A 15,736-nucleotide genomic window follows, 5' to 3' on the forward strand; every position below is an offset into this window, starting at 1 on the left:
AAAAAAAAAAAAAAAAAAAAAAACTCTAGCCCCCCAAAACAAACACATCTGGTCTGAAACTTTTTACTCATTCTCTTCTAACTACACATCTCTGTGCTCTGAGGCTCTACTGCTCTAGCCTCACATCCTCAAGTCCTCATCTCTGTTTCTCTGTTGAGGACTCAGGGGCCAGACCCTCACTCTACATTGCTTCCTTGGCAGAATATGGATTGTACCGATAATATGGTTGTGCTGTTTATTATATTGGTAATGAAGTTGGATCTGAGGGGAATAATAATGATCCAACCAGGAATAAGTAGGGCAGTGTGTTATACAGAAGAAAGGGAACGGGAAAGCAGTGTTACAGGCAATGATGGAGAGGGTGGGAATGTGGGATGGCTGGTTTTATGTGACTCCTAAGTAATGCATGGATAAATTCAATTATTTTGAACAAGAGTTAGTGAGTTACAAGAGGGTGAATAATATCGTTGGGAGGGAACTGTGAACTGGGTTGTGGAGAATCAAAGCTTGCTTGAAATGTTGGATTTATCACCCACGGTGAAGAGGGAATAAGATTATAAGAACGTATATTAGTTGTTCAAGACAAGGATTTTGTGAAAATGAAAATGTTATCCCCTAAAGTGGTTCAATAAAAAAATATTAGTAGTCCAAAAATATTTCTGGTTCAAAGACTTATTTTCAAGTAATATATTTGTGAAAGTGAAAATGCTGCCTTCGTTGAAGGTTTGCCAAATTCTTACCCCCTAATGTGGCAGCGAGCCTTATTTGCTGGAATTTGAACTGAACAATTACTTTCAATTTTTGGGCCAGTAGGCAGGTAGCAAAGTAGTAGTAGTTGTTGTTCTTGATGTCTTCTTGTCATTATTATTTTATTTGTTGTTAGAAATTCTGATATTTCATACTGAAATCTCAATTGTTTTTTGATTCAGATTTTTATATCTGAAATTCATTTTTTTTTTTTTTATAATTATGGTAGTTGATCTCTGACCTGACACCCAACCCTAACAATTTATGAGTTTGCCATTTCAATATCTCTACTACTTTCACTTACCTTTTGAAATAGCTTATGGAATTAAGCTCAAACCAGCTTGTCAAAGGCCAATAAGCTCCTTTTGTAATCCCATCCAAACATATTAAGAATCAGCTAAGTGAAAGTAGTAGAGATAAGCTGAAAATAAACTCATCCAAAATTAGCCCAATCATTCACGGAGCACTTCTGGGACCATGTTCAAATTTGGGACTGGTTGTGTCACAAATATAATTGTTCCTCAAAAAAGTCCTTTCTAGAAATATTCACAAATATGCATGAAGTTCCTGTTTTATGTGTAGCAATCTATATAATCCTGTCGATTGTTTTCAACGTCACCATGGGCAGATAGACTTTCCATTACATGTTTCAGGGGTGTATGATATCATTCTTCTTATACATTTGCTGGAGTACAAATGTAGTTAGAACTTGGCATTTTAATTTTGTAGGTCCAAATGGTAGTGGCAAAAGCTCACTTTTTCGAGTTCTGGGAGGACTTTGGCCTCTTGTTTCTGGCCATATTGCAAAACCTGGAATTGGTTCTGAACTTAACAAGGAGATCTTTTATGTACCTCAACGGCCATATACAGCTATAGGGACACTCCGTGATCAGATAATATATCCTCTTACTTCTGATCAGGAGGTTGAGCCTCTCACACATAGTGGAATGGTTGAACTACTTAAAAATGTAAGTCTGCTTGATGGGTTAAAACAGATTGGTCTGATTAATATCAGGTTCAACATTGGTGATATTTCTTTGTCATTCTAGGTTGATCTTGAGTATCTATTGGACCGTTACCCACCTGAAAAAGAGGTAAATTGGGGCGATGAGTTATCGCTAGGAGAGCAGCAGAGATTGGGAATGGCCAGGCTTTTCTACCATAAACCCAAATTTGCGATTCTTGATGAGTGTACTAGTGCTGTGACAACGGATATGGAAAACCGTTTTTGTGCTAAAGTAAGAGCAATGGGAACATCTTGTATAACTATATCTCATCGCCCTGCTCTGGTTGCATTTCATGATCTGGTCTTGTCCTTGGATGGTGAAGGGGGTTGGACTGTACACCACAAGAGGTAGGTCTTCAGAAGTCAAAATTGTAAATTTATCTTAAATTTTTAATAATGTAAACTGTGTATTTATCTATTGTAGTTTTGGAAATTTCCAGGGCAGATTCTCCTTCTCTTAATGAGCATGAGTTCAATAATAAGAAGCACGTTGAGTTTGGTAGAAAGAAGCTTTCTGATGCTGAGCGTCAAAGTGATGCGATGACTGTTCAGCGTGCATTTGCAAACACAAAACAGGTCTGGGGCACTTATTCCACATCATTAAGACATTATTTCGTTTTGTTTTTTATCGAATTTGTTTAACATGATTTTATGCTTGTTGCCATTGTCCACAGGATATGACATTTTCAAGTTCACAAGATGAATCATATTTTTCAGAGTTGTTAGCGGCATCTCCTCCAGCAGATGATAATTCCAAGTTTCCTGTATTTCCCCAACTTAAAAGCGTTCCAAGGAAATTACCTGTGAGAGTTGCTGCTATGTGTAAAATACTGGTGAGTGCAATGTTTGCAGGATAGCCAGTGTGTGATATAAACTTGATAATGGACACATGATTTTGGACTTCAGAAGCCTTACAGCCAATGATAATCTCTGTATAGAGTGTCTGCTGCATAATGGCAAATTAAATAGAAACAGAAAACATGTATTGTTTCTGTTAATGGCCATACTTGTTGGAGTTTTTAAAGAAAGAGTATCTTACACTTATTACAAAAACTATATAGGAAAAAAAAAAGAGCACCTTAATTTGTTTAATCATTTATTGATTTTTTTTTAAAAAATTTTTTAATTTTATTTTTTTCTGTGAAAACTCTTTGGATAACAGAAACGACCTGTATTTTTCCTTGCCTGTTAGTTCTTTAATATCAAAATCTACCTATCCAAATCTTAGCATTGAGGATCTTTATTTGCATGTCTCTTCTTGATTTAAGGCCCGTGTTACCTTGTGACTCTTAATTGAAAAAATCAACTTTTGTGTTCTAGTTATTATTAAACTCACATTTTGAATGTAATGCAGATTAATAAGTTACCACATCAAATGGGAATAAGTTCTATGTGAAATCATCATTGAAATAATGGACAGTAACAGTATTGATATTCTGCATTACAATGATGAACAACTTTTCTAAACAGGCACTTTTATGTTCTCCATTTGCTTCAGTTTGACCTTTTCTTATGGTTATTTAGGTCCCAACAATGTTGGATAAACAGGGTGTGCAACTCTTATCAGTTGCTTTACTTGTCTTGTCTAGAACTTGGATTTCTGATCGCATTGCCTCTTTAAATGGTAACTTACTCTTCATTGTTTGCCTTTTTCCTGTCTTTTTTCTTTTGCTTCGTTAAAGTTATTTATCATCAACCTATTGATTTACCTAGGAACAACTGTGAAGTATGTTCTGGAGCAAGATAAGGTGGCATTTATTCGACTAATTGGTGTCAGTGTCCTTCAAAGTGCGGCCTCTTCTTTCATTGCACCATCTTTGAGGTATCTGTAGATCTGGAAGTGGTTGAATTTTAGACTTTTTGGTTAAATATTCTGATTTTGGCCCTCTGACTAATGATTGTTGGCATGTAACAATGTGAGTCTCCCTAGTCCTAAGGTCAGATATTTGAATTAAACTATTTTAAGTTTTTCAATGAAAGTATATTTTTAATGAAACCTGAAATTCTGCAATATCCCTAAAGGTTAGATTTGTACCAAAAAAAAAAAAGTGAACAAAATTTTGGCCCTACTTGAAGGCAGTTACTGGTTGTATATTGATTTAAATGTTATCTTTTGCAGAAACTTGACATCATTGCTGGCTCTTGGATGGAGGATTCGTCTGACTAAACACTTACTGAAGAACTATTTAAGAAAGAATGCATATTACAAGGTAACTAGCTAGTCCAATAACTAGAGAAATTATCTTTCATTGTTTGAGTTGATATTTTTTCTCTTTCAAGAGATCCAGTTTTATAAATTATGTTTTGAAGTATGAACAGGATCTCAAATTCTTATTTTGATAAGTTCAATTAGTACAGTTCTAATGAAATCTGAAATTCTGCAATATAGTTCCACTTGGTTAAGTTTGCTGTTTCTTTTCTTCTCAAATAAAATAGTAGTAGTTAACTTGCACTTCAATATTTCTTCTGCCTATTTCATATTACATCTGTAATCATTTAATTCAGTTGAATGCAATTGTTTCTTATGATCTACTCCTATTTGGGGTTTTACAGGATTAAGTATTACTATGTATTTGAATGAATGCTCTTAAGATTTTGCCTGGTCACTTTCATATGTCAAGTGGGCATTAATCAATACCCTCCTCTATACCTTGTTAATGTGTTGACAAAAATAACTTCAAATGGATATATTAGGTATTTAATATGTCAAGGGTCAACATTGATGCTGATCAAAGATTGACTCAAGATCTTGATAAGCTAACCACTGACTTGTCTAGTCTGGTTACTGGAATGGTGAAGCCAACTGTAGACATCTTATGGTAAGTACATAAACATATTGTCCTGGCTCTTTAGTAGTAACAATAGCTTCTAGATGTTGAAGGAGTTTTGAAACTGTGCAGGTTCACATGGAGAATGAAGCTTTTAACTGGTCAACGGGGAGTTGCTATATTATATGCTTACATGTTTTTAGGTTTAGGTTTTCTGAGGTGTGTAACTCCTGAGTTTGGTGACCTAGCAAGTCATGAACAACAGCTAGAAGGAACCTTTAGGTGATGTGACCTGTTCCTGTTTCTTTTCATATGACTGCATTTAGATACAGTTCTATTAACTATGTCTGGATGACCTGAGATTAGGTTTATGCACGAGAGATTGCGTACACATGCTGAATCTGTTGCTTTCTTTGGAGGTGGTGCACGAGAAAAGGAGGTGACATCACTGAATTTCACAATGATTCTCTTTTGCTTTCTTTGTGTATAGATGTAAAAAAAATTTAGTTGCAACTTTTGATCTATATTTTAAATCTTTGTTAAATACTAAATATGACATACTGAGAATTCTGCATGCATTACATATTTTATGAAAATCCTAGAGTTGTAACAGGGTTTAAAAAAAAATTAAAATCCCTCCATCTCATTTTGTGTTGGGTAATTGTTTTGGCACAATTTTTAAGAAAACAAATAAGATGTTATATCCTTCCCAAAATTTTCCCTTCTAAAAAGAGGTGAATTGCGGCTCACATAGAAAAGTTAAAAGGAATATAGGATAAATTGGGAAAAGTAAAATGTTTGTTGTGTTTAAATTAGGAAAGTTGATATTATTTTGGAATGGTCTAAAAGGAAAGTAGGACAAATTAAGTGGGATAGAGGGAGTAGTATTTAGTACATGTTTTTTTTGTTTTTTGTTTTTGTTTTGTTTTTTGTTTTTTTTGTTTTTTTGTATTTTTTTTGTATTTTGTATTTTGTTTTTTTTTTATGATCACCATGCATGTCAGGATATGTAAGGGCCATGCTTCAATGCAATTTATACAATGTTTATGATCTTCTTGGTGTCCTCTGTTGTCTTCTGTTAGTGCAATGTCTAATATCCTTATACCAATGCTTTATGAACTTCACAGATGGTCGAATCAAGATTTAAGGAACTTCTTCATCACTCTGCATTGCTTCTAAAGAAGAAATGGCTTTTTGGTATAATAGATGAGTTTATCACAAAACAACTTCCCCATAATGTTACATGGGGATTGAGTCTATTGTATGCTGTCGAGCACAAGGGTAACCGTGCTTTGACTTCAACTCAAGGTGATTACTTGCACTGGTTGTGTAATTGTATTGATATAGTCTAATTATTTATTTTAATTTCTGCTCTAATGTATTGATTTAGGTGAGTTGGCACATGCACTGCGATTTTTAGCTTCTGTTGTGTCTCAAAGCTTTTTAGCTTTTGGTGACATTCTTGAGCTGCATAGAAAGTTTGTTGAACTTTCTGGTGGCATCAATAGAATTTTTGAGCTGGAAGAGCTTCTAGATGCTGCTCAAAATGGTATGTTGCCTGATTTCCATAAATTTATTGCTTCAGTTCCTTTTAAAGGTTGATGAAAGTGTCATCACTTCCAGCATCCTTACCTAAAGTGCTGCTTGTGATTTCCAAACAAAATTTTATTGCTCTTTAGTATGAAGTTGGTTGCTATTTAGCAATGTCAAAATGTTTTGCAGACTTCTTGGGAAATATGGTTGACTTTTTGAAGTTTGAACTTAGACCTAACAAGCATATACAATTATACATACATACAAACACACAGCTTGTAATATTCTGTATGGATTATAAACCAACATCAGTTGTGTCTTGGGAAATTTATGGTAATGTAGGTACTTCTGAAACCTTAGTATGAAGCAAAATGGGAAAGCTTATGCTAATGGTAGCTTTCCTCATGCTTTATATCTTAGAATGAAGTACACAATTTGTTTGAGGGAAGGAATGATATATGGAGCATAATGATAGAACGTGAATTAACTGATGATTGCAAATGTGGAAAGGATTTACTGATTTGCAGAACATAAGAGTGAAATTGTATTCACCTCCTCTATCCGAGTGCATAATATTTATTCTGCACTTGTTTGAAACTTAGTCCATGCCATCAGTAGTTTTCAATGACTGGTGTTTGGAACTTTGGATGTCCTATCTACTGCTTTAGCTAGAATGTAATTCTATGTCTTTAAAGGATTCCCATCTATAAAACCTTGAAATATAAACCTTGATATGCTAGCATTTCACAAATGAGAGCTAAAAGTATTTTTTTTTTCTTGTCAGAAGCCTTTAATTGTTTCACTACAAATTTGATTTTTATAGACTTAAAATATCCTTTTCTTTTTATGTGGGTGATGGTAGCAGTACTAAGCTAATTTGCCTTCACCTATCCAATGGTCCCAAATGTGATTTAATTAATTGGCTAGACCTATAAACGCTCTATTTGTGTTTTCAGAATCAGAATGTTATTTCAAGAACCATATAAGAATGGTCCTCATAATGTTAATTCTCATGCAGATGAACCTGCTGGTGTTCCCGCATCACCATCCTCCTCTGAGGATGTTATTTCTTTCTCTGGAATGAATATTATTACACCAGCACAACAACTCTTGGCGAGGAAACTGACATGTGATATAATGCCAGGGAAAAGCCTTCTTGTGACTGGTTAGTGATTAACATTTGTCAATTCATTTTGTATTGCATAGTCGTGCCTATACCTGACAAGATTCCTTCTTGAAGGTCCTAATGGAAGTGGAAAGAGTTCCATCTTCCGAGTACTCCGTGGTTTATGGCCAGTGGTTAGTGGAAACCTTGTTAGACCAGGCCAACAACTTAATTCAGGATTTGGATGTGGCATATTTTATGTTCCCCAGCGACCGTATACATGCTTAGGAACCCTAAGGGATCAAATTATATATCCTCTGTCTCGCGAAGAAGCAAAGAGAAGAGCATTAGCCTTGATACTGGATGGTATGTACTATATCTCTGTTGAATTCTCCCGTTACCATATTTCGCAAAGTGAGTCAATCTCAATCTGTCCATGTCCATTTAACCAATAAAACATCACCCAAAATCTGAAGTGTCACATTTTCCTTTGTGAAAATATACGGAATAATTGATATTAACTTGTCATGCTGACCACCCTTCAAAATAAACTTGTATTACTTCTTTCCTCAATGTCAGATCAAGAGGCTACTGGATCCCAGATCATTCTTGATTCTTATCTGAAGACTATTCTAGAGCGTGTTAAACTACTCTATCTTTTGGAAAGAGAAGGTGGCTGGGATACAAACCAGAACTGGGAAGACATTTTATCTCTTGGAGAACAACAGAGATTGGGAATGGTGAGCTATATGTTAATTAGTATGGTGACTATGGTTTCACATGAGAGTAATACTTCAATTTACAGAATGTTTTTATTTGTTTTTTTTTTTTAATGTCTATTACCAGCTGATTTTTTTTTATGTTTTTTGGTGCAATGCAAGGCACGGTTGTTCTTTCACAAGCCACGATTTGGAATACTTGATGAATGCACCAAGTAAGCAACACACTTTTATCTAATTCATTTGTTGTGATGAATAGAGGTGTTCAAGAACTCATGGTATATGGCATTGTTCTTCTTCCTAATTGCAGTGCTACAAGTGTGGATGTCGAGGAGCACCTTTATAGGCTTGCAAAGGACAGTGGCATCACAGTTGTTACATCTTCTCAGGTATGCATGAACAGCTTGATGAATATTAAATTAGGTAGCATTGAAACCAAATATGAGACATGGAGATTGCGAAATAGCAATTTTTTAAAATGTAGGGCATGAAATGTGGGAGAAATGTGCAAATAATAAATATAAAAACTATAATATATTTGCAAATGGTATTTTGCCTCAAGTATATAAAAGTATTGTTCACGAGTTTCATAATTAAACATAATACCTTATAGAGGTTGTAGTAAAGAATAAGAACTTGCATTTGTTTTTATTCCAAACTTTTGTTTCTTCTTCAATTTAGACCCCCGAAACTCACTATGAAACTTTTTAAAAAATTATGAAACAGTCCTAAAACATTTTGGGGAAGTTTTAGCAACTCCTCCCTAGGGGTTTCAATGCATCATAGATGTTGAATTCATATGTTATTCGACTACAAACTAAATATGTGGCGGTTATGGCTTATAATTTTACCAGCTGCACATGCTTGTGTATCATTTCTTGTTTTTGATGCCTTTACTAATGCATACCTGGTTCTTTCCTCTGTTCAGCGTCCTGCATTGATACCATTCCATTCATTGGAGTTGCGGTTGATTGATGGGGAGGGCAAGTGGGAACTGCGTTCAATTGAGCAATAACTTGCAATTTCTGCTGTCAGTTGTTTGCTGGCTAGCAAGAAGATTATTTCAGAGAGCATTTTCTCATTGGTTCGAGGTTAGCAAATTTCTTCATGAAATACAACCAAGGCAAACACTTGTTAATTTTTACTCCAGGTAAACAGTATTAGGGGATATAGAAGCATTTAATTATTTATTGTAACATAGCAAAATTGTGTATAGTCGTAGTATTAATTACGGCGTAATATTTTTTTCACGCTTTTGTTGTAATAGCCATAATTTTGAATTTTCATCAGCCCCCATTAATAAAATTGTGATAAATCTGGGGCTATTAAAGGCACTCAGTTTGATATTTGAAGTTGCCGTCTTCTTTGGTAACTGCCAAGCATGATAGACCTAAACGTTTCTTCTCTGAATAATGAACAGGAACATGGATGTGATACTGTAATGGTAAAGAAATTTGAAAATGCATTAAGGCTTTGTTCATGTACAATCTCATTGAAGAGTACATGCATAAAAACTCATCTGCCCATTGAAATTCTGGTCTTCACACGCTCCGTATTGTCATACGACCTTCATCTCGGTAAATAAAGATTTCAAAAATTTTACGCTACCTTATGACCTTATCTTAGGAAAAGGAACTTTTAACTTTAAACTACGGCTGTCATTTATGAAAGGATTTCATTCATTTTTAGTGTTAGATTTATATGGCAGTTTATTTTTAGTCTTTTTTATCAGAACATCTATCTTTGGTCGTAATATTATTATGACACAATTATTTTTTATTTTTTATTAACAAAACAGTTGCAATGTCGTTAAATATAAATGTATTTTAGTTTTCAATTATAGATATTTTCAAAAAAATCATCCCACTTTGTATAAAAATTATTAAAATGTCTTTGTATATCATGTCATAATAATATTATGATCAAACGTGGATATTCTGATAAAATATCAATATTACTTTTTTTTAATGATGTGACATTTTCTCCTTCATCATTGATGTATACTTTATAGCATCTTTACACTAGTGTCTAGCGGTGCATCAAATATTAATCCTTTTTATTTATTCACTGCTCTTTTTTTTCTTTGTTTTGTTTTTGTTTTCCAATAAAACCAGAACACTGTATATTTGTCATTTTCATTATTTCATTGCCTAACGACAGTCTTTTGTCCTTCATTTGTAGTGCAAATTTATATATTTATATATTTGTTTATAAAGGTGAAGGAAGTTAGTAACATGGACCTACAGATCAGTAATGTGGGCGCGATGGCCCATTATTGAGTTCAACCGCAAATGGACCCTTACATCAATCACTATTGCATGGACCATGGTCCATACAACTGTGTGGACCAAAAATAAAAAGTACATTATTTTTGTACTGAAGGTACATTATTTTTATATTATAGATACATTATTTTAGAGTACATTATTTTTGTACTGTAGGTACATTATTTGACAGTATAAAAATAATGTACTTTTTATTTTTGGTCCACACAGCTGTGTGGAACCTGGTTCATGCAATAATTTGACCCCTTCCATCATTAATCACTAAAACAAATCTTCCACCTACTCCACATGCTATCAGCTACTAATCTGCTGTTTCGATTTAACGTTTTTCCGTACACTGAATCCTAAACGGTTGTTGCTGTTTCTACTCATTTTTTTCGTTTTGACATTCATTACCATAATCTTGCGCCACGGTGGCACTGCTCAAGAATCTTATCTTATAATATGAGTCATGATTTCGATTTTTAGATTCTAATGAGTAATTATTATGCAACAAGGCAATTTTATTTTTTTTCAATTGATTAATTACTTAGGATTCTCAATTTTTAAATAAATAAATGTAATCCAAACTTTGCTTAAAGTATACTTTTGTCTCTTAATAATAAGTATGGATACTCGTAATTTACCAAATTCGCTCTTGTCCACTAAACTCACCCACATCTAATCGATATCTGCTAATATTGGATGAATGTGCTTAGTGAAAATTCATTAAAAGTATACTGAATGAGAATTTTGTTTTTCAACTGACCAATTCTTTAATAATTGTGTAATTGGTTGAGTATAAAACTTCCATCACATTAAACTATTTTCTCAATTTTTAAACATTTAAGTTGGATATTATAATTTAATTTTTAACTTAAAATCCTTCATTCAATTTGCATTTAATCTGCCGATTTTGTAATCGAATTGGATTGGATTCAAACACCCCTAATATCTAAAGCACAAAGAGTCAACAAATGACTCGACTGAGACTCGAATCCACTCCCTTTCATATGGGAGTGTACATCACCACAAGGTCTTTGGCCAAAACAAAAATAAGTAAAATATAGAGTATGACTTTTTCACTAAAATGAGTTGAAAAACATTCTACTATAATATTTTTTAGCACGAAATTTTAAAATTCATAATGGTGCATTGGACAAAGTATATGTCTTTTACAATGACTACATGTTATGTGGGCCAAAAACTTACCAACTACGTTTATTGACCTAATGACCTGGATTGAAAAATAAAATTAATATAAACAATTTTTATTAAACAAATTGAGAATAGTTTGCTTATCCTACAAACTAAAAACTAAAAAGCATTTGGTTGTACACTTGTACTTGAGATTTTTAAAAAAAGAAATGAAAGGAGTAAACAGTAGATCCTCACATGGGTTGTTATTGCACGTGGCAGAACCACATCATTTCATATGGGTCCCGCGCACCTAAAAATTTTTAAAAAATATCTTAAAGATTCAGTGCGGCAACTTCTCCTGTACGCCACTGCATGTGAATTGCTGAGTCTCTGTCTACGTTTTATTTTCAAATTTCCGCTTTATCCGATAAAAATAAAGAGAGAGAGAGAAGAGTGAGCAAAGTAGCGTTTTCAATTTTCAAATAAAAGCATACTCACAGAGTCACAGGCATAATCTATCTTTCACCGCTCTTATCTACACACTACTATACTAATAGCTCAAGCATCAAAGCAATGGCGGAGAGAGCAACGCCTGTTCGGAAGCCGCACACTTCCACCGCCGATCTACTCACCTGGTCGGAGACACCGGCATCCGAATCCTCCCTCGCCTCCGGCAACGCATCTCGCTCCGCCTCCCGTACTTCTCATCAGGTAGTTATTTACCTCGTTTCGCAGCTACTTTACTACTTATGCCTTTTTGTTCCTCCCTCAGTTGACTGACTTGAGCTCTGTGCTTCTCTTTTTCTTATAGCCTTCTGACGGAGTCGGTAAGGTGCTCTTTGGAGGTCAGATCACCGATGAGGAAGCTCAGAGCCTGAACAAACGGTAAAATATTCAGATTTAAACGAAAATGGAAAAATGTCCGTTATACAGTGATTTCTTCTCGTTTTTTTTTTGGTTGTGTATTTGTTTAACATTGTCCCTGCGGCGCATGTGAACTTTTAACCATAAAGTTCGGATCCTTGCTTATGTATTCATGTTTTGCTTTTTTCCACTTGATTAGTATTTGGATATTCTCATTATCTCATAGATCTGTTTGTAAATCTTTGATTATTGTTTTTCTTTTGCGAAATCTGATTTCCTTTACTCTTGTTTAGTAGTACTTTAGTTAATGTTCTTCTCTGGATTCTTGACTACACGGTAAATCGTTAATAACTGGTTATTACTTATAAGCTCAGGCATGTAAGGAAGATGGAGAAAGATCTTTGCCTACTCAAATGCAATTAATAACTTAAAAGTATAAATTTGGCTTTAATAATTTTCCCTGTAATGGCTGAAGGCTTTTGCTGATTTTCCTGTAGTTCTTTAGATTTGAACTTGGAGGTCCTACTGTATCAATTTTTATTTGTTATTCAAATTTATTGGATTCAATGGCAAAAAGTTAATACTTGAAGTGAAATTGACAGTTCAAATAATACTATTAAATTTAAAATGTCATTAAGTTTCTATTACAATCACTATCACCATAAGTAGTTTTCTCCTTTGTGATCATTGTCATTTTTATTGGAGAGGTTATGTTGTTACATGCATAAGCAACTACTTTGCAGTGGATGATCTCTCTCCCAAAACATAGCATTTTAAAGAACAAAAAGCATTAGATTTAGGAAGTTGCCTGATCTGAATCCTGTTGGTAGAACTTCATGATATTATTACCTCACTATGAAGTTCCAACTTGCACTTTGTAATAGCATTGAATTTTTAAAAAATTTTGAAAGAAAAATGAAGTGCCGTTGACAACAGGGGGGCTAAAACGGCAAGTTTTTACAAATTTGAACTCCTTTCAATTCTCAATCAATGCTTGTTTGTATTATGGTATTTCAGGAAACCTTGTTCAGGGTATAAATTGAAGGAGATGAATGGCAGTAATATATTTTCTGCTGACGGTGAGAATGATGCCGCAGAATCTGGAACTAATGGCAATTTGAGTAATAGAACATCAGTGCGCATAGTTCAGGTACTTCTTCCTCTTTACCTGTAAAATACATGTACATAGATCTCAGTGGATCTACAATTCCAGCATGCTAAATAAATAAAGAGAATTCAAAGATTTTTTCTGAATTATCATATTTCATTTCTAGCAAGCTGCGAATGGAATAAGCCAGATTTCATTCAGTACTGAAGAAAAAATTTCCCCGAAAAAGCCTACCACTATACCTGAGGTGGCAAAACAGCGTGAATTGAGTGGAACTCTTGAAAGTGAATCAGATCTCAAAATCAAGAAGCAGCTGTCAGATGCAAAGTGCAAGGAACTTAGTGGAAACGACATATTTGGTCCTCCTTCTGAAGCTCCTCCTAGATCATTGACTGTTGCGCGCACAATGGAATCAAAAGAAAGCAACTTTATGGGTGAGCCTGCTCCTCGTAATGTCCGCACGTCTGTCAAAGTTTCTAATGTGAGTTGTCTTTGGTACTCATTTATACTTTTGCCTTCCCTTACTCAAATACACTTTTTTCCTGCTATCTTGAGAGCATGGACACCAAATTTGAGAAAATGTGAATCTGTTGGGCACTCCCTGCACATACAGACATGTAGAACACTATACATTTCATCTTGCAATTTTTTTAATCTTATGTTTTATAGGACAGAAGTGTTCCCTTATCTTGACACAATTTTGATACAAATTTTTAATTTTCAATTGCACCCTTCAACTAGAACAAACTTCATATAAATACCTGGACTTGAAAAGAGGAGTAATTAGCCCCTTTTTACTTGTAGCATTGTAGGTGACCTATTGTAGCAGGTTATCGTTGACATGGCTTTTATGTGTAACATTCTCTGTTTATAAGGATGCCACATATATCATTTTTTCCCTTTGACCGAAATAAAAATTGGAATGCACAGGAGAAGGATGTCATGCTTGTCAATTTGGATGGCCCATGGCTGTCTCTTCAAGGTCTCAGATGGCCATGGCACTTGATCTAGCTGTCCAGATCTGGACAACCAAATTGACATCCATGACTGTCCTCTGATGTGTTCTAGTTTTTTTTTTTTTTTTTTTTTTTTTTTTTTATAACTTTGGTCAAAAGAAAAAAAAAATGTAAAAATGATATATCTAGCATCCATGTAGTCAAAGAATGTTACAGACGAAAGCCATGTCAACCATAACCTACTATAGCAAGTCACTTACTAAAGTGGCTAATTGTTCTTTTTTATCAAGTTTAGTTTCTTTTTGCTAATTCAAGTGTGTAATTGAAGTTTCCCAAATGGTTTTGAGAGCTTATTTGGCCCTTTTCCCTATTTCGTTATATTGTTCCATTGTGTTGCTACTTCATATATACACATTAGCACACTAATAAACTATACCAATAATAATCATACAACATATGTTTGTCATTTGTGTCCTCTTATTTTTTTAAAAACCATGCAATTTCCTGTCTCAATGCATCTCGTGTCCATATCCATGCTTCATGACCAACTACAAGGAAAAGAAACAATTCTTTTTACTTTTATCTCCTGTCTCTCATATCACTTTCAAATATGGGTGGAAAGATTATTGGGAGGATTGGACAAAGAGCTAAATAGTAAATATGTTCAGTGTTTGACTTTTATTGAGCAGACATGTTAAATGTGCATGACCCCCCTGAGATTTCATCCACGGACATGGATAACTATAAAACTTGCATGCCTTTGAAATAGAATCAGTGATCCTTTTATCAATTTTTTTTTCCTTGCAATTTGTTGTACACCCTTCTTTGAACATTTTAACTACAGCTATTTTGGGCTAACATTTTGTCATCTTTTACAGCCTGCTGGAGGCCAAAGCAATATCATGTTTGGTGACGAACCTGTTGTGAAAACAACAAAGAAAATACACGACCAGAAGTTTGCAGAGTTGACTGGCAACGACATTTTCAAGGGAGATGTCCCAGGGTCTGCTGAAAAGCATCTTAGCAGGGCAAAGCTGAAAGAAATGAGTGGCAATGACATATTTGCTGATGGAAAAGTTCAATCCAGGGATTACTTTGGTGGTGTCCGCAAACCACCGGGTGGTGAGAGCAGCATTTCACTTGTTTAACTTTTAATTCTCATCAAACTGGTTTTAAGTTTTATAGTAAATTATGATCCTTCTAAGGCTGCTGGCTTTAACTAATGAAGTACACTTAACGGTTCATGACAATGACAAGTGACAAGTGAGGCTTGTAGATTCGAGATGCATGAGCCATGGTGTAAGAACAATTCTAAAGACTTGAATATTTCTTGGTAATGCATGAGCTAGTGCTAATTTATTCCCGTTGGCCATTGCTAGTACCCACTACCTAGTAGCTTATAACTGACATTTTATGTTTCCCTTTCTTATTTTGTTACATCCCATGCAGTATTGCTATTTCCATTTTAATGTTTACTGGGGGAGGAAAATATGCTGCTAAGTATTTGTTAGTTTTGGAAGCTGACT

The 15,736-nt window shown here is 34.5% G+C and overlaps 2 protein-coding genes across 2 annotated transcripts in view; both read left to right on the forward strand.

The window, feature by feature from the left end:
* Window positions 1–9,230, forward strand: part of LOC116011990 (ABC transporter D family member 1) — a 16,315-nt gene extending 7,085 nt beyond the window's left edge. Inside the window, exons 10-27 of the mRNA XM_031251443.1 lie at window positions 1,477–1,715; window positions 1,797–2,101; window positions 2,194–2,329; window positions 2,428–2,586; window positions 3,278–3,377; window positions 3,467–3,575; window positions 3,873–3,963; window positions 4,448–4,572; window positions 4,654–4,803; window positions 4,888–4,960; window positions 5,649–5,829; window positions 5,912–6,070; window positions 7,073–7,219; window positions 7,295–7,525; window positions 7,739–7,899; window positions 8,041–8,093; window positions 8,189–8,267; window positions 8,807–9,230. Coding sequence (XP_031107303.1) covers window positions 1,477–1,715; window positions 1,797–2,101; window positions 2,194–2,329; window positions 2,428–2,586; window positions 3,278–3,377; window positions 3,467–3,575; window positions 3,873–3,963; window positions 4,448–4,572; window positions 4,654–4,803; window positions 4,888–4,960; window positions 5,649–5,829; window positions 5,912–6,070; window positions 7,073–7,219; window positions 7,295–7,525; window positions 7,739–7,899; window positions 8,041–8,093; window positions 8,189–8,267; window positions 8,807–8,893 — 2,585 coding nt within the window. The 3' untranslated portion in view covers window positions 8,894–9,230. The remainder of the gene's footprint in view (window positions 1–1,476; window positions 1,716–1,796; window positions 2,102–2,193; window positions 2,330–2,427; window positions 2,587–3,277; window positions 3,378–3,466; window positions 3,576–3,872; window positions 3,964–4,447; window positions 4,573–4,653; window positions 4,804–4,887; window positions 4,961–5,648; window positions 5,830–5,911; window positions 6,071–7,072; window positions 7,220–7,294; window positions 7,526–7,738; window positions 7,900–8,040; window positions 8,094–8,188; window positions 8,268–8,806) is intronic.
* Window positions 9,231–11,670: 2,440 nt separating this feature from the next.
* On the forward strand, window positions 11,671–15,582 carry LOC116013286. The gene is made up of 5 exons (XM_031252957.1): window positions 11,671–11,993; window positions 12,094–12,167; window positions 13,164–13,296; window positions 13,421–13,735; window positions 15,089–15,582. The coding sequence occupies exons 1-5, from the start codon at window positions 11,856–11,858 to the stop codon at window positions 15,356–15,358; spliced, it is 930 nt and encodes a 309-aa protein (XP_031108817.1). The 5' UTR covers window positions 11,671–11,855; the 3' UTR covers window positions 15,359–15,582.
* The last annotated feature ends 154 nt before the right edge of the window (window positions 15,583–15,736 follow it).

The sequence above is a fragment of the Ipomoea triloba genome, chromosome 3 (genome assembly GCF_003576645.1).
Source record: "Ipomoea triloba cultivar NCNSP0323 chromosome 3, ASM357664v1".
Classification (NCBI taxonomy): Eukaryota; Viridiplantae; Streptophyta; class Magnoliopsida; order Solanales; family Convolvulaceae; genus Ipomoea; species Ipomoea triloba.

Coding starts and splice junctions, on each gene's coding strand:
- LOC116013286 (XM_031252957.1), top strand. CDS start 11,856: ATGGCGGAGAGAGCAACGCCTGTTCGGAAGCCGCACACTTCCACCGCC. Junction 11,994..12,093: donor CCTCCCGTACTTCTCATCAG/GTAGTTATTTAC, acceptor TTTTTCTTATAG/CCTTCTGACGGAGTCGGTAA. Junction 12,168..13,163: donor GCTCAGAGCCTGAACAAACG/GTAAAATATTCA, acceptor ATGGTATTTCAG/GAAACCTTGTTCAGGGTATA.